Source organism: Gymnogyps californianus, chromosome 21 (assembly GCF_018139145.2).
Source record: "Gymnogyps californianus isolate 813 chromosome 21, ASM1813914v2, whole genome shotgun sequence".
Classification (NCBI taxonomy): Eukaryota; Metazoa; Chordata; class Aves; order Accipitriformes; family Cathartidae; genus Gymnogyps; species Gymnogyps californianus.
The window spans coordinates 8,487,460-8,514,097 of record NC_059491.1 but is presented as its reverse complement, the minus strand read 5'-3'; the positions used below and the strand labels follow the sequence as shown (position 1 = coordinate 8,514,097).

The 26,638-nt window shown below is 43.3% G+C and overlaps 1 protein-coding gene across 6 annotated transcripts in view; it reads left to right on the top strand.

Moving 5' to 3' along the window:
• The window catches only part of EIF4G3 (eukaryotic translation initiation factor 4 gamma 3), a 148,513-nt gene that overhangs the window by 47,067 nt on the left and 74,808 nt on the right, over positions 1–26,638 (top strand). For 4 of the 6 annotated variants that reach the window (XM_050909470.1, XM_050909472.1, XM_050909468.1 and 1 more), the window contains exons 1-2: positions 21,847–21,928; positions 23,342–23,455. In XM_050909470.1, the coding sequence (XP_050765427.1) occupies positions 21,899–21,928; positions 23,342–23,455 (144 nt within the window). In that variant the 5' untranslated portion in view covers positions 21,847–21,898. Of the gene's footprint in view, positions 1–3,054; positions 3,199–21,832; positions 21,929–23,341; positions 23,456–26,638 lie in introns of those variants that run through there. The other 2 variants (XM_050909471.1, XM_050909467.1) reach the window with 2 other exon arrangements.

Below are 26,638 nucleotides of genomic sequence, written 5' to 3'. Positions count from 1 at the left end.
CTGTAGAAAAGAGATTAGGGAGGATTAGCTGCTCCAGCCACCCTCTGCTTAAAGGAAGGATCTGGGTCAGGAGGCCGACTCGTTCCCCTGCCCGGCTGCGGCGGAGGCTGCAAAGTGTGCAAGAGGGATGCTCAGTTCCTCGGGTGCTGGCAGCGCTGCTTTGAAGCTGTTTGCACCAGCCTGAGGGAATAAATTGTATGCTGGAAGGAAAGAGGTTCTGTCCGAGTCTGAACCCTTTTCTTTTTATTTGTTTAGGAAAAGAGCAGTTCTTAATGATAAACTATTGTCCCCGTAATCGAGGGGGGTTTGTGGCATGCCCCATCCATTCTGATCTAACCTGAATGTTTCATGGACACAGCTATGTATCTGAAGTTAGGTACTTGGAGGGGGAAGAATAAACCAAAACTTGTGAAAGATGCTAAAAACAAAGATTTAAGCTCAAAAGGAAGAGAGAGAATTCCAGCCTGAGTTTTGTTTTGTGTTTCATTCATTATTTCCTTTAAAACACAGGCTTAAGGCTTCTGGAAGACTAAAGTTAGCCTCTTGCTACTCAGTTAAGGAAAAAAGACAGTGGTGCCCTAGCAAATTAATATGTAATTTTGTGTATCCATTTTTAGGAGAATAATTTAATCTCTAGATTTAAGAAGGATATTTGTTTCCACAGTAATCACAGACCAAGTTTATGTTCTGCGGAATCCCGTTTAATAAACAGAAAACCAAACCCCAGGACTACGGGGGCAAGCATCCCAGAACAGAAGCGATGAGCTCCTGTAGTCTCTCCCTGGTTGACTTTTTTAAAATTACTGAATTAAACACACAAATTCAGCAAGTTCGTCTTCCTTCATCACCCGTTAATGTTCAAATCTCTATCTTACATTTCAGTTTATTTGTAAATAATTTGTTGTAGGAGCCAAGAGGAAGGTGTCGAAATACCTACTGGTATGATTTTATGATTGTTCTGTTGCCTTAATTAGGCTTTCAAGCAAATTTTAGTAGGTCCAGACCTGTGTCTGTAATGTATCTGCTACTTGTCTGCTGCATTGCACGAGGGTATCTCGTGGACCATCATTCACGCAGCTGCACAGCTTTCCTTTCCGTTTGGCTTCCAGGTTTCATACCCAATTCAGAACAGCATTCCTTGCAGTCTTTAATTAACCTCCAGCCTAGGTTATTTGCATGTTTTAATTCCTGAAGAGGACTGTTGAATGCTCATACTAACCTGGGATATATTATTAGTGCCCTCCTCCCCCTTGTCAAACGTATGTGTGGACTTGGGTGCTGTTCGGAGATCAGAGGATTTCGGATGGCTCTGGCCTTAGTTGGAATAGTGTGTGCACTTGTAAGTGTAGGGAGATAAAAGCTGGCAGTGTTTGAAGTACCACAGCTATTGCAAAATAGTCTCTTTTTCCGCACAAGAAGCGACATTCAAGGAGACATCTTGGTGACGAGTACGCCCTCAACCTACTGATGGGGCTGTTTATATGAATAATTTCTTTGTATTTTGTGTTGCCTTTGCTTCCTTCCCCCCTTAACTGCATTTTTTGATATCCATCATGATACTTAGTCACTTCTGAGCACCGACTACTGCATGATTGACATGACACGTCTTTCAGAGTTGTCTTAGGAGTCATGTAAGAGACTTAGATTTTCTTGGGGATGGGACGTGGAAAGTTTTATGACGCTCTCTGTAGCGATGGTTACGATTCAGCCGACTGAGGCTGTGCGCGCACACCTGCCAATCTAGATCAGCCGAAAAAAAAGAGATGATTCCCCCCCGGGGAAGGGAATGATCCAGTTGGGAACAGAGGATGAGATTCTCTGACTTGACCCACCCTTTTCTCTGATGGGCGCAAGGGTGCTGTAAATCTTCCCGCAGCGAACGATTCTGGACCATTTCCAAGCCTCGAGAAATTGCACGTTACGGTTCTCGTTGCTGGTGCAGCTGTTTTAGTGGTTTAGGTAACGTAACGACAGGCATCGATACTTGGAGTGCAGTAAAATGACTTGGAAAAAGCATTTAGTCATGAACTCTGTGACTTTTACTCTCATACTTTGCTCTCTTGGAGCTTGGTGCTAATACTCCACTGAAGATCAAGAGCCAGGAATTTCCTTCTGCCTTCTTTTCCAACGCTGGGGAAATATATACACACACATCTGCCTACGCAGAGGCAACGTCCCCTTCTAAGCATTGCCTGGTTTTGTGCTTTTAAGTGCCTATAGCTAAGTGGTGCTTTTCAGCAAGCAACGTATAGGTCTGAGAAAAGGTCAGTGAGAAGTGAGTGCTGGATTTGTATACTATAGCTTTAACCAAATCTGCAAAAATTTAGTCGTGTTGAATTGCTGGGGAGCGTCACCCAATGGTTATGTGATTCTTTTTTTCCTTTGCGTCTCCTTTTTTTTACTATAGTGACTATATAAAGTATATTTAAAACACTTCCGTCGTGGAGATAGTACAGCGGAGCAAGTATATGTGCCGTGAATATATTTTACAACATTTTGCTTAAAGTGTTCTGATTAGTATTCTTTTATAGAAGCTGAGAAAGGAGATAAGTGTCTGCAAGAATTGCTTTGGTATTTCATTCTTTGCTGGTGGCAAGCCCTTCAGATAACAAGGCCTCTGTGCAGTCCTTTTTTTTCTTTTTCCCCCCTTTTTGGAGGGGAGTATGCAAATTTTCCCCTTACTTTGTTTTTTGGGTCACTGGTAATGTGTATCCCTTTGCAAAATCACAATATTGTTTGATACGGCTTATAATGGGGAACGATCAGAAGATCCCAGGCCTGAAGTCAAAGGGATATTGCAAAGCAAGGCCCCGGCAGTAAAGCTCATCCAGTTCCTACACATTTCCGCCAGTGACTCCAGCTGGTGCTCTTATTTTTTGATCCTTCCCCGTTTTCCTGAATCATAGAAATAGTTAACTAACTTTTACAGCATTTCACTTAGATAAATATATATATTTTTATATATATATAGAAAGATGCTGCTAGCTGCTTTCTTAAAAAGAAGATTACAGTATCTCTACAGATTGGATTACTAATATTATGTTTTACTAACAGTTTATCTCCACACAGGTAACACAAGTAGCAAGACAACCGGGTCCTCCTGCCCCATCCCCTTACACTGCACATGAAATAAATAAGGGACACCCAAATCTTGCTGCAACGCCACCGGGACATGCATCGTCCCCTGGGCTTTCACAGGTAAGACCTGGCATCGGAGCAGAGTGTTCCCAGCCTCCCTCTTTTCCTCTCGTCTGATTCTCAGCTTTGCTGCTCAAAAATTGACGTAGCTGTCTTGTCTGTGACCGGTGTATAAAACTTGATTAATGAATAATGTCTTTATGCGGCTCGAACCTTGCAGTGACTTCTAGGTAGCACTCAAGTTTATTAGGCATCAGTTCATTGTTGATTCTGTAACAGAAATTAAAAGCAACTTTGAAAAATTATAGGAAATACTCACTGATGAGGAATGTGCTTCACTGTTGGGTTAGGCTGCTCTGGGGCATTTTAAATGCCGTACCTGTGCCTGATGTCCTCTGTTAGGGATTTTCCATTTCAAATGTTTTGTACAGGACGCTGCAATTCTGTAATTCTCCTAAGTGGGACAGTAAAAATGAATTGCAAAAATGAACGCTAATAAAAGAAACGAGACAAAGGACTGATTACGAAAAAAGTCCAGAAGAAGAGATAAATAGGAGTTATAATAAGAATGGAGAAATAGCGTTTAGTAAGATATGTGGAATAAATTGGTCTTTGTGTAATATTTATTAGATGACTATTCTACAGGGTTGACGTGAGAGTGGAGAAGCTTATCTTAAAAAAGGAAGGGGCAAAAGAGACAGGTAGTGGGGTGCAGAAAGAGGGGAGATAAAAGATACGGGATCAGGGGAAGTGGGATGTGTAAAAGCATTGAGGTTTGAGATAGAGGAAAGCCTTATGTTTCGTTTGCTCTTGTTTAATTTATACTTGTTTGAATAAATGGAATAAAGTAGGAAGATGCGAGTAGGTCGGCTATTAGGAAGTGCAGTGTCGTTCTGAACAAGATGTTAGGTGGGGAGGCGGGATGACAAGCCAAGGATGGGCTGGGAACGGCTGCGCACTGCGGCGAGGTGGTGGTGAGAGCCTCGAGCGTATTGCAGCGCTGGGAGAAGGCAAGCTTTCTAGTCCTCCTGCCAGCCCCTTTAATTTGGATGAAATATTAAACTGCAACTGACCTTTTAGACCAGGAGATGCGTGAAAACAAATAAGGTCACGTAAGGAACGCTTCACCTTAATATTACGCATTCTAGATAAAACTTGGTGGGCAAACTGGAAACTTGAGATCATGTTTGAAAATGTGCAAATGCTCATCCTTTATGGAGTGGGAAATGAGAGGCTGAAGTATCTATTCAGGTTCGTAAGTAGCTTGCAGGCATTAGTCAGCGGTATCGGAGCCGTTTCTTGCACTCTTGCTGCGTGGTTGTTGGAAATAAAGTCTCTGATTTGAAGACTGAGCCTCACATAACAGAGGGAGAACGTAGCAGGGTTGCAGAGCAAACCCTAAAATGTTGTCTGGCTTGTGTCATACATCAAGAAATTAATTCCTGGTAAACCTCGTCAACAGAGGGAAGCTAATCATGTGGCAGATAAGAGGGGAAGAAAGAGAACATTCTAGGCAGGCTCTTTAAAAAAATATTCTAATCAAGGGTTTTTTTTTTTTCTTCCCTTAATATTTTCCTGTTGAGTCAGTGCATACGTAGAGAGCGGTCTCTGTGCCAAATCACCACTCCAGCCAGCCGGGAAAACGCTTGTTTCCTGTTCTGCTGGCTCTTATCGTCTTGGAAATGAGCGTCAGATTGTGTCACTCCGATGCTGCTAGTAGGAGCGGTTTGACCTTACGTCCTCAATGTCAGCTGAGGATCCTCGAGGGCTCTAGGAAGATATTTGTCCTCTGACTGTATGGGGCTGGCCCTTGCATGCTTAGTGAGAGGAAGAAAAAGCAAGATCCAAGGTTATAAGCCAGGCGAAGCATCGGTGTTTTTGGGACTATAGAGGAGTGAGGTCTGGGGAGCTTTCCTTAAGTGATTCCTACAAAGCTGGGATTCGGTAGCAAAGCAACAAAAATAGTGGTTTCTGTTCATTCACAGCACTCGCTTGCCTCTGACCAGGTATCTTCATTGTTGTGGCATCCCATCAGTTGACCCTCTCATTTGCAGCTGGAGGTGATGGCAAAGAATCAAAATGAAGTATTGCTTGGGATGCTTCCACCGGTAAAGCTTAAAAGGGGTTCAAGACTCTTGACATACGCAGTTAGAGGATAACCTGTCCCCAGAGGAAGTTTTCCATACCCCATAACTGTTAGAGGTTTGGGTAAACTTAAGTGGCTTGGTTTTTTTAACACTAGAATTCTGAATGTTCTTATGTATATCTCACTTCGACCCCTGTCAAGTGTTGAGTTTCAGTATTATATTATGGCAAGAAATTCCCCAGTTGAGCGGAGTGTTGGATGAAGGTATTACCTTTTCATTGCTTCTATCATTTGTCTCCTGTGGGTTTCATTGAATGCCCTCTTGTGCTTGCGTTAAGAAATGAGGTGAGTGGAAGTTTCCTATTTCCAGACCGCTTGTAGTTTTGTGAACTTCTGTCATGATTTCATTTATTTGCTTTCTTTTAGGTAAACAATCAAAATCCTTTAAATCTCTCATCACTTGAAAGTTTTTCCATGCTGTAATTGTTCTTTTTGTCTGATTCTTGGACCCCTTAAATCCTGCTGTTTCCCTTTTGAGATAAAGGGACCCAAGCTGACCTGCTATTCTGATGAATGGTTTATTACTGATTTCTTTAACAGCAATATAACACTTCACAAACTACTCTGTATCTTAACAACCCACGCTACGTTGATGATTGAACACTGAACAAAGGTTGTCTTTGCGTTTGTCCAGTTGCGCCTAACGTAGTGGTGTGTGTTTGTGCATGGCGAGGGGTATGTGCGTTCTGGATTTGACAGAGTAATTAAAAAGGTAAGGAAGAGACCACTTCATTTGAATTAGAATCTGATTAAGGGGTCATTGATTTCTCCACCAGAACTGTGACTTAATGAATGCTCATAAAACTGAGTCTTTCCAAGGTAGGGACTGCTGTTGAGGCAGTAGTGAATGAAAATATTTATGTATGGTTTTGGGCTTCGGATGTCATTTAGGTCTAAAAATAATTTCGCCAGTGATAGAATATGCGTTACTTGCTTGTGCAGTCACAAATTACTCTTATTACTTTGCTAACTGTCAGCCCAGGGCTCAGCAGAGAGGTCAGTCCCTTGCTTTTATCTAGTAGGCGTCTCAGCATCCCTCCTCTTGGGACTCAGAGTCGCTTACCAGTTTCTTCAGGTGGGGATCTTGCGGAAGCCGTGCTGCCAAGGAGAACAGAGGGTTAATAAGTGCTTGTTATGCCACAAGTGGTCCCCTCGTTGTCCTGGCTGCTCTAAAGCTGCTTGTTCCAGTAAGTCTGGGTGATGGGAGATTAGGCAATATCTTAAAATGTTGGTAAGTGATAAAAGGAACTACTGTCCCTTACAAAAGCTCTGGGCACTGGGAGCTGGACCACTTTACAGGTCTGCAGACTTCTGCGTGATGAGATGACAGCATCGTGGTGAGTGGTCTGTAAGAGAGACTTTGGGAACCACAGATCAGGAGATGTATGGGATATTTAGTGTCTTCTGTGGGAAGAAAAGTCAGGTGCAACTGTATGTTGTACCTTTGTAGCTGGCTTTCCTTTAACTTTATTTAAATAAACAGAAACAGATGGTCGTGCGGTGCTGTGGTTTGGTGTCTTTTTCACTTATTCTTCTACCTTTTCCATTTGACATAGCCAAAACAAGAGAAGGGCTTGCTGTTCAGCTTCCTCCGAAGTCTTTCATAATGACCAGCCTCTGGCACTTTGCTGCCCTTCACAATTAGTTTCTGCAGCAAAACGAGAAGAGCTTGGCAGCGATGTGAAACAGTCCCACACCCCCGTCTCTGCAGCAAGAGACAGAGTTTCTGCTTCCCAGATTCCAGGGCCTTGAAATCATACTGCTGCTCTCAGGAATGTGTTCAACTCTGCCGGCGTTTGGGAATGCACAGCACATGTTGCCACAGTGATGTTATGGCCAGATGTGGCCCCACGTACATAAAATTTCATATTTCTGTTGTTTTTTGCATGAAAGAGCCCCTCGTACCGACCGGGAGCGGAGGGACGCATCTCCTCTGCCTCCTCTCTTGGCTTGCAGACTTCAGAAGTGGCTGGTTTGAGACAATTCTCTTTCTCAGTGTACAGAGGAATGAAGAAGTCATTGAAAAAGGAGTAGAGAAGTTTCTCCTTGGGCATGGCTACCGGAGCAAGTTATCCTGAGATCAGGTAGGGCGCAGATGTACAGTGTGCCGGGCACCGCAGGGTAACCGCTTGCCTGAGCACTCTCATCCCATGATGGATGTGAGATAGTCCAGTGCAAGTAGTGCAGGCAAAGAACATTCACACAGGCAGTTAACGCAAAGCAGCTGAAAAGCTGTAAATCTGCCCCCGGCTCCGGCTTTACGTTACAGTAATTTATGGTGTAGCCGTGTTAAGACAGCAATAATGAGAAAGCGGAACTCTTCCAAAGCAACCAGACTGGGGCTTGGAAGGAGGCAGCAGCAAAGTGCTTGCCTCTGTCCCGTGAGTGATCAAAAAAGGAGGAGAGGGCTCCTCCAGTTGTACCACGAGCAAGAGGCAGCGTGCGAAGCTTAGGGCATCAGGAGAAGACTATTTCATCCCTCCTCGGGACCTAGGAGTGTTTTGAAGGATCCCAAGGAACAAGTGCAGTGGGTTCTGGCACGTGAGATGAAGCAACACAAGCGGGGAATGGTTTAGAAAAGACTCTTGGCTTTCTATGCTTCAGCTTTAAAACTACAGGCTCTGTGCGTGCTGAGGGATTCTTTTAGTCCGGGACCACGGTTTGTAAGCACCGACCGACCGTGCTTGGAACAAATCGCCAGGAATTTCCTCTGTAATTGGGGAAAGCTTTAGCTCTCGTTAAGAACACGCTGTGCACTGAGCAGATCGGCGCTTCATGCCCACGGCTACCTCTTCAGGCTAAAATGATGGAGTATCCAGTCAGCAGAGAACCCTGTGGCATCTATTGAGACCTTACTCCGAAGCTGTTGTAGTTATTGACAGCTGTGTTTAATAATCCCTTATCTGTTTCTGACAATGATGAGACACCCACAGAAAACAAAAGTGCAAGAGAGCTGAATTCTCAGGATCTTGGTGTACAGAGACCTTGACTTTTAGGTGGCTGATTTAAATCCGAAACAGATTGTACTAGCTGAAACTTGTTACCATCTGGTTCTTTGCCTTAAGTGAAAAGAGTTTTGTGGTCTCATTCTGGTCCTCGAAAATGTCACCATCGCTAAATTAGCGTTTGTAATAGCAGTGAGACATTCCTTAGTACCTTAAGGTCTGGGAATCTGTGCCAGGAAGCGTGTCTGTGTGCCATCTGTGGCATGTTTATAGGCAATCCCCAAGCCCCTCTTTTATTATCTTGGATCTTTTCTACGGGAGCTGGAATCCTGTTATAACCATGATGTTTATTCAATACTTCCCTCTCATCATTTGTAGCCCAATTTAGATTTTAGGTGCTTTTAATAAAGTGATGTTTATTAACGGATTGGAACGGGAGGAGGAATGTAATTTAATCGTAACCTCACCCATCCGTGCCCTGTGATAAATCAGGTGCCCTGGGACGTAGTGAGTGTTATGGTAGCTGTTCACTCCTCGTGTTGGAGGCAGCTGCCTTCTGTGTTTTGTTGCTTGCGAACTACACGTTACGCTCATCTTCCCCCAAATGCGGCTATTCCCCGTTATTCGAGTCCGTGTATACTTTGCTAGGAAGAAGTAGTCTGTGTAAAGCCAGATAATAAACTTCCACGGCCCCTGGAGCGTGAGGGGCTCCCTAACTTTATCGTCTCATTTGTACCAACACCCTGTCCATCATTTTCTGTGTTTCAAGAGCATCTTTTGTGGACACCTTGGTCGGAGTCGGTTCTCTCAGCTTTGCAGGGAACTCTTCCCCCAGAGAGCTTTTCCGTACAGGAACCTCCTTGTTTTATGTAAGGCGCCGTTATAGCGGATTTCACGCTGCTTAAATACACACAGAATCGTGTAACTTGGAGAGCAGGTACGGTTGTCAGTCAGGATATTAATTGGCAGTCGTCTTTGTGGCCACAATGATGTGGACACAGAATGAAAGATTAAACTTGCCCGTGTAAGTGAAGAAATCGGGGCTGGACCAGCCGAGGGAGAAGTTTGCGTGTGTGTGCTGCCCCTCTGAACAGTGGATTTCAGTTTCTTGGGTCTTCTGTCCATACTGGATAATGAGGATACAGAAAATCTAAACAACAAACTCTTGATGGTGCTTTGCGGGCAAGAAACCTGCCTTCCGGAGACATGCATTAATGTCTTTTTCTGAGCAGTCAAGAATTTGACCTCCAGTACTTCTCACCTCTTTTCTTGTGCGTGCTTCTGTACATCTGGGTCACGCTTCTTCACAACACGTATTTTTAATGCAGCTCAGTAATTCTGAGCTTGCAGGAATATATGGCTGCAGGTGGAGATTTGAAAATGCAAGTTATTTAATAGCTGATAAATCCAGGAGAAGTGTAATCTTCTTTTGGCCTTTGTGTTAAAGACCTGCTGGAAGTGCAGCTGAACTCTCTGTTTTGTAATAGGATTAGCAGGTTTTTGATTGGGTTAATAATGCTGGGAATATTTGCTGATATAACGTATTTCGTTATTTTTTTATTCATTGCTGTGCTTTTTACCTCCTTAGTTTAAATCTGGGCAAATCTGTGCTGGAAACGTAAAGCGTGTCTGTGTCTCGGCACCTGCTATCGGTGCCTTACGAGCTTCGGGGTGCTTTTGTGTAGGGATGCTCAACTTCATGGGTGTCTTCTAATTTGGGGAGAGCAGCTGGGTGTAAGAGCTGTAGGAAAGGAGATCTGCGATAGTGGGGAAGGCATAAGGTAGCTTCAAATGCCGATTAACGCAATTAACTTTAATAATTATTTAACCTTGGAAACAGTTAGCTTTCAAAAGGTGCGACGTAGGTGGGATGAATGAATTAGTTTTAATATTTGTGCACTTAAGAAGGACTAGAAACAGCCTTTAATTCCTTTTTTCTAACAAGGAAAGGAAGAGAAATCTGTTACAATTTTATCATGTACGTGTGCAGAGGAAAGATCGCAGCGCAAATGCTGAGTCTAGTTAGGACTAGGTCTGCTTACAGACCCCCCCTTACTGCTGCTACTACATTTAGCAGTGGATTACTGCTTTGAGAGGTGTGTTTAATACTTCTCCGTGTGGTCTTGTGTGCCCAGTGGGGGAAGATAGTGTGTTTTTTCTACTGCTGCCTGAGCTTTTTCTTTCAGGAGTAACCCTAGCCTGGCTCGGAGTCTTCCCTGGCCCATCCACCCTGGTGTAAACGGAGTTATTTTGAACAAGAAAGCTCTCACAGTAGGTGTCTTGGCCACACAACGGCATCCTGGATGCACGATCTAGCGGAAGAGTTTTCTTCTGGCCTGTGATACTATTGTGAATCAAAAGCAGTTTTAAAATTGCCAGTAACTTTTGGGGGGGGCGGTTGAAATAGCATTTTAAATAGAAAATCAAACTCCTCTGTAGCTGTTTTACAATCCTGCAGATCCGTTTCTTCAGGACTTTTCCGTGCACGTTTTCTATTCTCACAGTCACATGGACTGTGCTTTATTTTGATGCTTTTCAGACTTTACCACTTGTTGAACCACATTTTTGTTCATAATATAAGATGACAAAATAATGCAAGGCAACTTGCCATTTTCTTAGGTTTAATAATTTCTGTTCTGGTATTCCTTCTGTAATAATACCTTCTGTTCCATGCAATTTAGTGGATGTTTTCTTGCATGCTCCAGAAAATACGTAGCTTTTAAACAAACACAATGTGTTGCAGTAGGCAATATGTCCCAATAAACGCCAAAGTCAGCGCAAAAGTCAGAGCTTTACACGGTCTGCATTTTGTAAACGTAGAGGGCATAAAATATCCCTGCAACTGGATAAAAGTGGTGAGAAGGAGCCCTTGAATTACTGGAGTCCCCTGTTAGCTGTTGTGTCAGACTGGGGAGCTGAAGAATAACTTCTGGAGCCATTTATACCTTCAGTAGGGAGGGCTGCCTTCCAGAGGTGAAGGTCTGAAATCCCTGAACAGCATGGTTCTCCTGCGAGCTGAAGTCTCGGTGTGCTGCTTTCCACTCACAACAAAGAGCACAGAAGGATTTGGTGGTTACGGAGCAGTAATTCCACTTTTGGCTCCTTGTAGCCTGGAAGGGCTGTGCCCGTGTTCTCCGTAGACCCCTCCTTATGGCACCGTTAGAAAGCAGTAATTTATTTAGTTGCTTTAAATTGTCTGAATTTGCACAAAGTTATATGCAATGGTATTTCTGGGCTTCAGCGTAATGCAGTAAGACTTGAACATTTTATCTGATTGCTGCCATAGACTCATAAAATGGTTAAGGTTGGAAGGGACCTCGGAAGATCATCAAGTACCTGCTCAAAGTAGGGTCAGCTACGGCAGGTTACTCTGGACCATGTCCACTTGGGTTTTGAATATCTCCAAGGATGGAAACATCCTTAGGGATAAGAGAGAAGACAACAATTTTTTGGAACTTTTTGTTGGGTCTTGGAGGAAAGTAGGAGGAAAGCTGCAAACTTGCTGATGCTGTTTTGACATTAGCGTGGAGTAGAGGTCTCAGCGAACTGCTGGTTGTGTTCCTGAGCGCAAGTATTCATCCTCAAAGTTCATTTTCGAGTTAAATTGGGACAGAATTTTATAGGACAAGTGAAAGGCACTTTCTAAACTCAAGGGTCTGTCTGCTGAGATTCACAGGTCTGCTTCCAGCAGTGGAGATGTTGGAATTTCTCCCCCCAACACACGCAGGCACACACATACACTCTATATTTTTGAGTACCTTTATTATGGAAAATACCAATTCACTTAATTTATGTAATGGTCATTACCAGACCACTCCCAGGCTGCGAGCCATGCGCTGCAGTCAAGGCAGGGACTGTCATTTCAGTCTCTGTAAGAAGCCAAGTAAATCCATACTAGTATTTACAGATGTTATGAAATTATAATCTACTGTGGCAATATCCTTGCCCTTGTGCCTTCATGAACAACAGTTTTGAACCTAGGCAGATTCTGTGTTGATGGATTTAATAAACAAGTGTCTTTGGGAGGAGGACTGCCACTAGCAGGACATCTGGCCACCCAATGTCTCAAAATTACACTTGTTTAAATATTTCACTGTGCATCTTCGGCTGACAGCATCACTGCAGTCTGAAATTGGGCATGGGCTTATCAGCTTGAGCACCTTATCTTTTTCTAAAAAGCAGAAAGATTGTGCTTTCCTCCCCAAAGCTGTATGTTACGTTTACCTTTGCACCGTGTTAAGGGATGGTTGCATTCAGCACTGTAGCTGCTGATAAAATAATTGCAATTATTATGTTAAAAACACGGGGGAAGCCTGAACTTCGGGGAGATAGCACGTCAAACAGGGACACTTTCTGTCTTGCTTTTCCTTTTCACCCTCCTCCTGTGTAACATCCCTACAGGCATAGTAACCACAGTGTCTTAGGCAGGAAGGAAAGGAGTGCGTATCTTGGGTCTATATTGTCCTCTGCACAAGCTGTCTTTGTCCCGGGAAGAGGAAACCACATTTCCTTTGCCGCCTTCCCTCGGTGGGAATCTGATTATTTATGTTAAAGTAGGAAAAATGCCTGTAGTTCTGCAGTTGTTACTTGGGACTCTGTTTCCCTGTTCAGCTTGCTGCCTTTGCCCGCTCGAATGCGTGACGCTAAATCATACGAAGCCATAAAAAAGGTTAAAAATTTAGCAGGGCAGGTAACGACACAGATGACATACCCTGAGACAAACTGCTGCAGAGGAATAAAGATACCAATGGTTGAGCCACATTTGCGAGAGAAGTAATTCCTCTTGGGTCAGGATATTTTTATCCTTTTAAAGGCTGAGTTTAATATTTACGAACACAGGGAATTCTCCTGAAGGCTGCGCTGTGGAAAAAGGGGGGAGTGGAAAGCAATGTGCTTGTGAGGAGGAGGAGAAGTGAGGATGCTGACTGCTGCAAGCAGTGCAGGCTCTTCTCTGCTTGTTATTCTTGTCTGCAATTTGGCGAATCCCTAAAATCCACACTACCTTTATAGAACGTGACACCTGGAGCTAACCGAGTATCTGGCATTTTGAGGAAATGGCTTTTGAAAAAGCCTGGGTATTTAAATAAACGCACCAAACAGTCACAGTTCCTGTTTACTCTTCGCTTCCATCCAAATCCAAACCTCAAAGCTTCCTAGTAAATCCGATGTGCAAAGACTTTGTACCAGTGTCACAAGCTGGTCCCATCCCAGCCCCGTTCAGCCCCTTCGTCTGGAGCAGGGAATTTGCACTGTAATTGTGTTACATTCTTCTTTAAAGTGGAAGCCTTTAATCTGCATAACCTGTTCAGTGTCAGAGAAGAGCTCTGGTACTTGCATCATTGATTTTAATGGGGCTTTGAATATTCCAAGTAGTATATACCGATATATGCAGAAAACCAGAGTGTTTTCAGGTTACTGATGCATCTTACAGAGTAGCAGCACTGCCTTATAGAGAGTCAGCAGAGTAGAACTGCCATGTATTTTTATTTTACAGAGGTGCTATGATGAGGACAAGCTGATTTCAGTGATGCCGGCTAATTTGCAAATGAGCTGCTTAAAAAATTTGAAATTCTTGATGCAATGTATACCAAAAAACCTGCATATTTGAACATGTAGCTGTGAATGAGGACTTACATTTAATCTGATACTGTGTTTGGTGCTGTGCAGTTGAAGTATCATTGTAAATAACGAAAGCCAAACTACGAGCATTTAGAGGGGAATTGTCCTTATTTATTGCTTTAATTGTTGTTGTGCTATTTTTAAAGCTGTAAAGCTGGGATAGTTCACAGGAGTAATGTGAGAATATACTTCTATACATTATTTGAGAGGGTACTGTGTCGAAGAGCCTGAAATGAATAAATTTGATAATTCAGGCTTCTCCATCATCATTGTAATATTTGCAGATGAGCTGGTTCTATGTATTACGGATAGACATTACAGATACTACAGATTTTTTCCCACCATACTCAAATTATTCACATTATTCAAGCCGTTGCAGACAGCAGCTTCGAAGTCTGCTGTGACACTGTTCTGCTGACTGCAGGGTACACCAGGAAAAAAAAAAAAGATAGATTTGAATTATCTAGTTACCAAAATAGTAATAAAAATCAAGTATGTTCAAAAGAAATCCAGGAGTTGAGTAATGTCATTTTTGCGTTCAGATGCAAGAACTAACCTGAGATAGTTGCAGCACAGGTTTCCAGGGATTGTAGTGACATTGGTACAGGTCCAAGGGAATGCTTTTTGATGTGTCAAGCACGGTTCACTCCTGCAGGATTTCTACGAGCTGTTTTGGCAGTTATTTCTCTTTCCCTGCAGGACTTTATTGCTTGTACGTGCAGCCATTGGGAGGGCTGCTGAAATGATGTAGGTGTCGTGTTTTTGTTAGGTGTTTGTCACCAAGGTGGGTGTTTCTAGCTCAATAACGTAACCCTGAGCAAAACTGAGACTGGAGGGGCAGAAAGATGTTGAGAAGGTCTGGTGGGCCTCTTCTGGCTTTTCATGGTGTTGATTTATGAGTGCAGGTGGATTAAAAGGTCTCATTCTTTGCTATCTGAACTCTTCCCACAGGTTGCCAGCTCCACGGTGAGGTAGCTGAATCCTGGGCATCTCCAGAGATGCCACCGTTGGGAGCTCCGTAACTTAGTTAAAAAGTATTTTTTGTCCATTGCCAACATACTAATTTTAGGTCAAAAGCTGCTTCACCTCCAGTTCAGTCATCTCTGCTGCAGGTGCTGCAGCCCCTGGGAGGGATGGTAAGGGAGACAGCGAGAGCAGGAACCTCTTCATCCCTTTCACTTGATGCTACCAGTGTTCATAAGTCAGCACCCAGATGGAAAAATGAGCCTTTCATTAGCGATGTGTCTTGTAGGCTGGAGGAGGAGGAGATTCTGGGCTGTTCTCAGATGCTCTGGCTGTAGCTGTTATCTCTGCCTTGCAATAACACTGCTTTTCATATCAGATTTTAAAAAAAAAAAAAAAATCTTGCTGTAACATTCAGTCTTTGGAAGTTTTAAACATTTTTGCAGTCACTTGAAGCCTGCACTGCTGCTGAAACAGCACAGGAACGGGAGCAAAGAGTTGCGTTTGGGGGAAGACAGGAGAGCTGCTTCTACCTGAGTTTGTGCTGCTATATGCCCTTCTTAAAATTGAGGCCATGCAGAAACCAAAGCTTGAGGAAAAATAAAGGTGCTGGTTTTGTAGGAGAGGCAGTCTGAAGAACTGCTGTTCTGGTGTGCGCTTGCCTGCGGGTGAGTTGATTAGGTAGAAATGAAGATACAGATTTTAAATTATAATCCTCTTACTTTTTAAGAGCTGATTTCCACTTATTGGGTACTGCACGGTTGCAGTTGTTTAGGTAGTACAGTGATTCGATTGCAGGCTGTGGGAGGGCAGAGCAAACCCAACTCAACAAATAAACGATGATTCAGAATTAAAAGCCGCATCCTTGCTGGCACCATCCTTCCACACTTGTGAACCAAGTGACGGTTTATGCTGCTGCGGGGAGATTTCTTCACCTGCATCTGACGCTGAACTCCTGCCATCCAGGCCGGTGACCCAGGGGAAGGTGTTCTAAGAGGCTCTAAGAGCAGCCTCAAGGGCTGGTGCATCAGCACAGCCTGTCCCACGTTCCCTGTTGTGGTTTTCCTCAAGGAAAATAGTTCAGCAGCTGGAAGGAAAACTGATTCCGGTGGTTAAAAATGGGGATAAAAAGGAAACACCCGTGCAATGATCTTGCCGATGACTCTCGTAGTGCTCTGTCCTGTTCCTTGCTCCAGGGGCAGCTGCATTTTGTGTCAGGTAGCTTGTATAAGAAAGAATTTATAAATTTAGGGACAGGACCCCTCAGTATAAAGTACACTGAGTGTTACTCTTAAGTGCCCACCTGGTGTGGCTTTAATCAATATTTAGCATTTAACTGGGTCAGTGAATCTCTTGGTAAAAGACCACTGTTGCGGAAATACGTTTACGTCCAGAGAAACGTGTGTGGTTTTGTTTGGGGGTCGTTTGGGGGCAGAGATGGATCTTGCAACAGTTTTATCCTATTGCCATCCGATGCATGTTTTTGATACTTTACGTCTCAACATAAAACAGTTAAAAATCTTTGTGAAAGTCCCTGCGGTGATGCTTTCAGTAAGCTTTTAGCTGAGTACTCCCCGTTCGTGGGTGTAGTGATCTGAGCGCTCAAACGAGATATAAACCACTACAGCAAGGTATCATATTTTTTTATTCACATGGAAGAATTGCATTGCTTTCTTTTGTGGCCACGCAGGAAAAATGACCTTTGGGGTTGTTCCGGGATAGCTGAGGGCTGCCTGTGGCCCCAGCATGCTTCGTATTGTTATAAAACGTTTTGCTTACGCCGTCACGTTCCTCCCAAAGAGATTAAAGCTTTTTGCTGGCGTTCGGCAGAGTTTCAGCTCACCCCGGATAGGAGTGCGGTTGCTGTGTTGGTGTTACTGGGAAGTAACTGGAAGTCCGAAGGTTTTCTTGCCCAAGGTCACAGCGATAGCAATGGTAATAGAGTGGCAAGCTCCTGAGTCACGGTCATGTGTTGGAACTGCAAGACCATTTCTCCTCCTCATATGTAACTTCAGTAAATATAGACCCAGCCGAACTTCTTCCCTAAGTCAAGAGAGGATTCAAGAAACAGCGACAGGGCTTAACCCCTTCCCACGCCAAACCCAACCGCGCTGCCGAAGGCAGAGAAAGCTCAGCAAGCGACACCTTTCTGCCTGGCGATTTAAGAGTTTTTTTGTTCCAAAAAAAAATTTCCACCGGCCGCGGGAGGCAGCGAGCTGCGTGACTCAGCTTTTTCTGAACCTGATGTGTGTACTTTGCCTGTTTATTCCCAGTACAGTCAGTACCGAGGGAGTCATGTTACGCAGCAGGCTCAGTGTTTATTAACCAGCTCGGGAACTGATCTAAGAATAACTTTTTTCATTTGTTTTGTTGGTAGTGATTATTATTTTTTTTTTTATTATTTTTGCTTAGCGCAGTCAGCAGCCCAAGGTGGAAACTGCACAGAAAACAGATAGAAAGGGTTTTCCCCAGCAAGTTGTGGGAATACATAAACACACAACTATTATCGCCTTCCCCCCCGTGAATAGCCACATCTGAAATACAAAATCACTAAGATGAAAGCTTTAAGGGAAGCAAATTGCTCTGCCTTGAAAGTGGAGCAGCTCAGCAGCCATCCGTTCTGTTCCAGCTCGGGGTGCCGCAATTATTTGAACTTCAGGGATTTCGATGCCAGGTTTAGATGCTTCTGAACCAAAATTTTTATAGAGAGCGATATTTGCTTCCCTGCCTTCCCCTCCGTGGTAGTTTATTTCGGAGATTTTTTTGAGCATTTCCTCACTGATCTCTTCATTTGCTCACCTCATCCTCAGTGTTTCAGCCGCGGTGAACAAAAGCCACATATTTCCAGCGTGACTGCATGTGATTATAATTACTTTGTGTACCTATTTAGATGCTTGGCACAGAAAAAAGTCGTTTTGACAGATGAATACAGGCAATACTTTTAATCAGCTGACTTGTCTGAAAAGCAGTAGAGTGCTGTGATTTATTCTGTCAGTTGTTTTGATAGTTTTTTTTAGGCTACCATGTACTTATATGTGAACTTAGTACCTGCAAAAATTTATAAAGCACTTTTTTCCCCTCCCTTTTTTCACCCCCACCCCCCCCCCCCCCACCCCCCCTTATGGTTTTACACAAATACCAGTTAAGGCACACCTCCATCTGGTTTGAAGCATGCTGAGCAGAAGCATTTGTTGTTGTGTAATAGTTGTGAAACGTGTTTATTTAAGTGATGTTTGTTGTCTTCAGTGGGATGTGTATTGCACTCGTTCCTCAAGGCTGCAGTTGTGAACCTAGCACCCGGAGCGGTCGTCTGGGTTAGAAACAGCACTGGCTGTCCAAAATCACCTTGTTTTGATGACAGCTTAATAGCAGAAACCCTTCAGTGGCTGTTATTTAAGCCTTCATATGCTTTTTTCTTTACTTACAACTTAATGCTGTACTTACTCTGATAGGGTTTAAATACTAAAGCAAATTTAACACTCAATTGCATCATCTTGCATTTGCCTCTCAGCCCTACTAGTGTCAGAAATGACATCTGTTATCAATGAGGTGGCTGTCTTTGGCACTGTATTTAAAAAAGCCTGCTTTACAGCCTTTCTGCTAAAACTCATAGTTTTTTAGGCTTAGTGATAGCTGCACTTCCTCTCTTTCAAATTTCCTTTTCCTTGGGTGATTAAAAGAAAACTCAGGCTGTTTTGGAGGCGGGTAAGGACTTTGCAGGTAGCATGGAAGTTATGTCTGACTTAGGCTTTGCTCTGTTGAGTGCAAGTTAAGCCTGAAGGAAACATGTTTTCATGAGCCTGAAGAAGGGGGAGAATAGTGGATATTTTCTTCCCTTTTTGCTGAGATGCTGTGGAAGCAGCAGTTCAAACCGTTTGGGATAAGGTCTCTTCTCTTGAGCCGCAGAGCTGGAGGCACAAGGAGCTGGTGGTCAACTGGTCCATTTACAGGTGAGTGTTGGTAATATTTCCCGACACAGTCACCCGCTCCGCGTGCTCGCTGCTGTCTGGTGGGATATGAAGAGTAGCACCAGGACCCTTTGCAAGGTTCGTGGACTGACACGGAAAGCCGCTGATCCTCCAAGAGGAGAAGCCTTAAGCTCATGTTGGGCAGAGATCCCAGATGCAGAAAGTCAGCAGCAAGATACTACAAATGGAGGAACGACTTCTCTAGGTTGTGGATGAAAAGATACCGGAGCTTCCCCGCGTCTCGTTAGCGCTCGATTATTCTACGCCGTGCTGCGATCGCTCATTGCTGTGGTGTCATTACCGCTGCGAGATATGGTACATACTGTTTATTATACAGCATTGACACGAGCAGCTCAAGCAGAATCACACTTGTCAAATAAAAGGGGAAAATATTTGATGCTGCATCTGACATCTCAAAAAAATTAGAAGACTTCTTGCAAATTAGTTGTTAACATGAATTGGAGGTTTTGCCAGTGATAAGAAGGGAGGGAAGTGCTGGCTGGAGAGGATTAGACCAAATGAGCTCCTGGAGAGGAGGGGCAGCGGAAAACCTGCCCTGCTTACCTGCCAGAGGTTGCTGCTTCCATAGCAGGAGCCGATTAAAATGTTTAATTGCTCTTGAACCAGAGTCTTTTCTGCTGTATTGATATAAACTACCGCAGAACAACATTCTTCAGCTAAATATTCTACCAAGTGTGCTTCGGCATCCTCAATCACAGCAAAGATCTGGTGATATACTTGGAGCTGTACATTTTTATCATCTCTTTGACCCAAAAAGCAGTGTGAAAATCAGGTAGAAAATAACTGCCTAGTTAGCTTGTGTAGTAGGAACACTGTCGTTAAGTGTCTGTGTATTTGTGTTTAAGTTTTGCTCTTTAATGATGAGTTTGAGTGTGGTCTCAAAGCAGGAATAGGAGGTATTGCAGCAGTAGGTGTTTGGGATGGGACGATTTTTGGGCTATGCTCAGTCCCCTCATCCCCTACCACCCCGTTTTGTTTTGACTTGTTTTTTCCGAGACTGGAAAATTCTTTGGTCGGATTGTCTCTAAACTGTATTTTCATTTACCTTGCATTACATTTTGATCAGCAGGAGATTAGGCGGGGATTTTATGTCTAGGGATGAAAAAGAAGAAAAAGAGAACAACACCGAGACCCCAGCTGTCTCCTAGACGCTCTGCAAGGCACAGGACACTGGTCAGTGTGTGCCGGGGCACTCGGTGGTAGATGTCTTTCAGTGATCAGATGTGCTAGGTGCTCTTCCAAAATAAGACACATTCTTGCTCCAAAACCATCCTACATTTGCTCATATTGAAAGGGCTGAAGAGGCCGAGCTGTGGGTAAGGTCTGTGACTCTGCTGTGGGACTCAGCCTGGGAGGTGAGAAGTAAATGCATGCTTTACCCGATGGCATACTATTATGCCCACCTTATTTTGTAAGAAAACCTTTTCTTAAATTGCTTTCTTTTCCTTAAAAACATACATCCTTCATCGTGTAAGGACTGGTTGACTCTCCCCTGAAAGCCAGAACATGCCTGATTATACTTGGTGTGGTTTGCTAATTCAGACTTGGAAGTTTTGCAGGCTTCAGGACTGAGTTTTGTTCTAGAAACAGCACGTTTTGTGTTGTTTCTACACCGCTCCTTGAGCTATTTGCATAAAACAGAGCTTCAGGCTTTATGCTGGATCACCGCTCTTGATAGATAAAGTTTTATAAGTTTCTTTTTTCTTTCTTTAATACAAACAGGTTTGGCCTACCAACTATAGCTTAGTTTTATTGTTTAAAAACTTAATTATTCAAATCAAATATAGCACAGTTCAAATCAAAGATTCCCTGAAATATGCCTGAGGGCTGGTGCAGTGAAACCTATTCTCTCAATACCACATTACGGACTGAAACAGTTCCCTTTATTCCTTAGACCTGCTCTTGAATTTTAATTCAAGGGCCATGAAATTCAAAGATGAGAAGGGATTCTTCAGCAAGGTTTGCGGTGTGAATATATCATAATTCTTTTTACAGAGAGGTATTGCAATGTTTTTAAGCGTTTCCTCTCCCATAATCTGTCAAGTGAGCCCAAAGACCTTCTCCCAGAGCAGGCCCAAGACCTGATGAGCTCCTTTATTCATCAAGTAAATCTGACAGTACGTAGCCAGGAGGTTAGTAGGGACTGTGGTTACCAGTAGTAATGCTGAATCCAGAGCTGGCACCACAAGGGTTAAACAGTGACAGGGAAAGAGCCGAGGAGCTGGAGAAGTGGTTTGCGGTGGAGTGGTGCAGGAGCTACAGGGCAGCATGTAGAGTTGGGGCTAATTCCTCTTGAAAGCGAAGGCTGTTGCAGGCTAGTGGCTGGTTTTATGCCATTACAATAATAAAGTATTTAAAAAAAAAAAAGTTATAAATTTTCTGTTAAAAAAAAAAAAAGGAAAAAGGTGCTCTGAAAAGTTATTTCTGAATGTCTCATTAAAATGCGTAATCAGCATAACTCTACAGCTCCAGTTTATTGTTACTTTGGGCAAATAACATGGAGGAGAGCATCTGGTGGTATAAATTGTTATAGCCCATTGAAATCAGTGGAACTATGAAAAATTTACACAACCCATGGTCTGCCTTACATCTGTAACGATTTCAGGCCGTTACATGGTGTTGCAAACGCTTTAAAGCAGCAGTGGCTTGTATTAAATGCATTTGAGCTTGTTTCTTGTCGTTCGTCTTATTTTGGAGGATTTATTGGCAATACCTACAGTTCCAGCTTTCCTTGGAAACAGGTTCAGAGGAGGCTTTTGGAAAGTACGTGGCCGCAGGTTCGGACAACGCAGGGTTTCATTGACAAGGTGTTGCGTTGACGTGCCTCTTCGCTATGTTTTCCGCTGCGGCACTTGGGGAGCTTAGGGTAGCGTTGATAAATTGGTTGGGTCCTTGATGGAGAAGGCTTTCTCCGTCGCTCTTTATCTCAGTGTTAATCAGCAGTCCATCTGATAACGTGCTCAGTTCCTATCTTTTGGGATGAATCATTTGATACACTCATTTTTTCATTTACTTTTCTTGTTCCCTGGCAGGCTCCTTACCCCTCAGGACAGAATGCAGCTCCAACCACATTGGTGTACCCTCAAGCCCCTCAAACAATGAACACCCAGCCTCAGACCCGCTCGCCGGTAAGGGAGCCCATGTTTGCATTATCTTATGTTCTTTCTTCCTCATTTGTGTGTTTCTCTGTGTGTACGTGTGTGTCTATAGCAGTTGGCCGGTTCTCTGGAAAGCGTGTTTTACTGAACTGGAAGCACGTTCCAAATGGCAAATCTTGATTGAATTTTTCAGACATTGTCCTGGTAGGATAATGTTCCTTTTAAAGTGGCTTATCAGAAAAGAAGCGATGGAGGGATCCTCATCTACGTTCAAATAACACGTTTTATTTTTAGCGTAGTTGCTTTCAGGTTCGCTTCATTTTAGAGTTTAGATTCATTACCAGAATCTTTCTCTTTTCTTCTTTTTTTCTTTCTTTTTTTTTTTTCTTTTTTTTTTCTGTAAGGAAGTGTTTTGTAAAGCGATAGACCAAAGATCAGTAAAAGAAAGCGATTCTCTGCAGCAGCGCTCAGTCTCCAGTGGCCTCTGGGCATTACTTCCGAATCAGTGCCACTGGATCAGTTCTAACCATTTACTGCCTAGCACCCTGTAGGTGCTCACACATTTAACGTAGAGCTTCTGTGTACCCAGATCTTTTTGTGGTAAGCCCCTTTTTCATCCAGTTTTAGCTTTGGTTGTCCTCTGTAATCTTTTTTTTTTTTTGTGTGTGTATTGTAATACTGCTCTGCTGTTGTAGGACTTTGGTTCCCCAAACCAGGCTCTTTTTGGGGAGTCTCTGCTCGTAGCGCAGTTCCTCACAATGCTAGGAGATGCTCCTAGGACATCAGGTGCTTAGTCCAGCTTCCGGAGGCACGGTAGCTCACCATCACGATGTCTCAAGCCTCAGTTAGCCAAGGGAGCAGCAATCCCTGCGCCTCTTGCAACTCCACATCTGCGTCGTAACACTTTCAGGTTACCTATAAAACCACCACACCATTCCCAGCGCTCTTCTCTTTTTAGAGTAAGAGGAACGCTGCTGAAGCGTGGCAACTGAAAGCCTCCGAGACAGAAGAAGTCTTCTGTTTGTCCACATCACAGGTATATATATATATATATATACAGGGCAAGCTTCCCCCGCCATGTGCAGCTGCACCGATGCGCTTGCCCCGCTTCTGGAGGTTTTGCCTCCAGGGGATTCGCAGGAGGGTTAGTTCTGAGGCCCGTTAACCTCTGTGTTGATGAACGAGCCAATTAATGCCAATTTTGATGAAGTCTCTCTGATGTGGACAGCTTCAAATTTGTAAGCGGATTTCCCCCCCCCCACCTCCTTAGCCCCCCGTTCTGATCAGTAACGCGAGATACTGATGGTAAAAAAAACTTTTCTCAGTAAGTATAATCATCTTCTTTATCTTTAATTGTTGAAAAGCGCAAATAAGTTTATATGGTTAGAACTGGAGCAAAAACCTGACTGAAGAGCTGCATCTCTAAACCAGTTTTTTTGACAGCCCAGCAGAACAGTGCCAATACATTGCACAGACAACTGGAAGAGGAGGAAGGTTTTGGAACAGAGTCCGGTTTACAGGTCCCTGGCTGGAAGAGGCTGGATAAAATACTGCATTGTAAGCAATATAACAAACTGTACTCCTTCTTGCAGGCAATTGTGCCGATGGCACTGTTTTTATTTCTTCCTTTCTTTATTTATTATTATTTTTTTTTTTACCACATCTTTTTTGTTGGCTGATCTACAGAAATGCACTGATTTTGCTTCTTTGCTAAAAGCATGAGCTACCGTGGCAGTTTCTGCCAGGTTAAATGGCGACGCAAGGTCCAAAGTTGTATTGCAGTTGGGAGGGTCTGACCTGGTGTAGGACAGAGACCAGGGCAGCTTTGGGTTTGCCGTTCGACAGATAACGTCTTCAGGAAATTTGGCCGGAAAATGTGTCAAATTGTAGGGTTTTGGCCCCGTTATTGAGGAGGTATTGAGGAAGAATTTGTCTGCAGTTGTCAGCCATTTTTCTATTTATTTATTTTTTTTTTTAAAACTCTCCTGTATGCAGTTTTTGCCATCCGCTCTGCTAGTGACCATTTCCACCTCCATTACTAAAAGCCGCCCCCATAACATCTCATTCCACCTCCCCACCCCAAAACAAATGCAAGACTAGCCCGGTCCTGAACTACTCTTGCATTTTGTTCTGGGCTTGATTTACTTTTTTTTTTTTTTTTAATTATTATTTTTTAATTTATTTTTTAACTGTCTTTTTTTGGTGGTGAGGGGAGGGTGAAGAGGGGACGAGGAAGGTGGCAGGATATCTTTGCCATCCCTAGGCTTCCATAGCACAATCCTGTCCGTCATGCGGCTGGGGTGGGTAGGTAGGCTGTTGCACTAACGAGGTTGATCCTAACCCCGCTTCCTCGAGCAGCCGGAGCTTCCTCCATCCTGTTTCTGCATCCAAGGGCCATTGGCAATTGCACGGTTCAGGCTTTTCTGTTCCTTCCAGGACAGCTGCCTTTGCAATCCAACTGGCTTCATGTTTTCTCCCTGTTAGCATCGTAGCATCACTCCGATAGCGAGAATTTCAAAGTGCAGCTCCAGCTGGGGGAAGGAAAACGAAACCAGAGTCATTCAGCGCTACTGAAAATTATCCGTTAGCTCTTGCCGATGCCAGCCCCAAGCACCAGGTGATTTTAACACAAACTGTCCAATTCTAGGAGATCTGCCAAAAAAAGACGTGATCGGAGAGGGTGTTTGAGCCATCCAGAAGTGGTTATTTTCAGGGAGGCTTGAGGTGTGCCAGCTCAACATCAGCAGATAGAGAACATGCCCCGCTGTCCACAAAGCAGTGAGCACGACCATAAAGAGTGTGTGTGGGTGGCAGAAACGTTGGACCCAGGTTTCATAAAGAAGTTTTCCTTTCTATCTACAACCTTCATTGGACAGAGGAAAAAAAACCCAAAGTGTCTATTTTAATCCGAGCCAGCAGTGACTACAGTTTGTTCTGTTGCTTACAGCTACTAATAGGAATAAATCCTATCAACCTGAATTATTTAAAAAAATTAAAAATAATAAAAAAAAAAAATCAATAGCCAATGGTGACCAGTGCAAAATAGATTAGGGTATTTTTCACTAACTTTGAGGTTTTATTTTCTTTCTTTTTTTTTTTTTTTCTTGTAACACATATTACTTTTTACCATGGAATATACTTTAGCTTCTTAAGAGATAAGCCTCCAGCTCTTGTTTTAAACACAGTGAGAACAAACCTTTTCTGTGGAACAGTGATAAGAGAGGTACTTCGGCCCTGAAATCAAGCAACGCAAGGTTTTTGCACCCCATCATTCTCTTTTTGAGTAATTTTTTTTCATTGGTGTGTAACATGGAGTGTGTAGCCCTGCCGGAAAGGCTTGGGTCAGCCCTTCCAGGGTCAGCTTTATTCCCTTTTCTCAAACACAAGACATTTGAACTGTTTTTGAGGAGTTCTTCCTTTAGGAAAATAAGGACTTGAAGTGCATTCAGCTCCCGAGACTCATCCAGGTGCCCATTTCTCATCGCTGTAGGACCGATCAACAGAGCCACTGTCCTCTTCACACCCTGAGCCTTGGGAGGATGCTGAGAGTCTTTGAGTGCTTCTGTCCTGTGGTTGCTATTAAATAGAAATTTTAGCTCTTTAGTCTTACAAGATGATCATGCTTTGCTTTTTTTTCTTTAATGTAAGGCTTAGGGAAAATTTTCAAGGGTGGGAAAACTCTTTATTTGGTGAATCAGCGCAGGTCATTCTTTATAAACTCTTGTGCTAGAAATAGTCCGTGTGTACATATTTTCTCATTTCTGAAGGTTTTTATGACTTTTCATCCAAGTGTTCACGATGAGGTGAAGGTAGAAGGAATATATAAACACCGGTATCAGTAGACTAGTTCTTGGAAATCTTAAATATAGGCAATTAAAATGTTTATAAAGGAGGAAATCAGCTGGACCAGTGAGTATTTATACTTCGCTTCTCATATTTGATGGCATTAAAATAGCTGGGAGGTAGGACTGCAAGTGAACCCCGGTCCACTTTTTCTTACTGAAAAAAACTGCTTAAGAAAACCAGTAATTAGTAGCCAGTTTTGATCGCTCTTCTCAGGCAGAAAGCAAAACGTACTGAGTCCCTGTAGTATGAATTAGCAGAGGTGGACTGTACCGTGTGCTTCGGCACGTGCATTAAGTTACTAAGCCATCACAACTAGCAACAGGTAGAGGCATGCGGTGGGCAAAAAGCCATCATGGGATCTAGTTTCATTTGCTCCATTTAATTATTGGAGCTATTATCAATAGATTTATCTGCTCTCATCGTGGAGCTCTACTGATTACACTGAGAATTAAGGGTTTAAATACCTAACTCGGCTTCTGGAAGAGGATACCTTGTCATCTTTATTTATATTTTCCATTTCTTGCATTCATTTTTATTTCTATTTTAACAATCAGTTACTTATTGGAAAATGCTTTTAATGTTTACTGAGCATGTTAAATTCTGATTACTTTCCTCCGTGTGTAACCCAAGTGGCTGGGAAGTGATTTAGTAACCTGAGCTCAGGGCTGGGAACCAGGACCTCCTGTATTCCATCCAAGCTCTGCCGCTGATGCCTTCAGCTCCCCAGGGACATCACGGGTTAACCCGTCTCCTTTGGTTTCAGATGGGGGTGACAAATCCGACTCATTAAGGAGGGTTATATTGTGGTCGTTACGGGGAAAAAAAAAAAAAGCTGAAAACGAAATTGCACTGTGTGTACGTGCAAAGAATTGCTGATCTTTGCCTTGCAGGGAA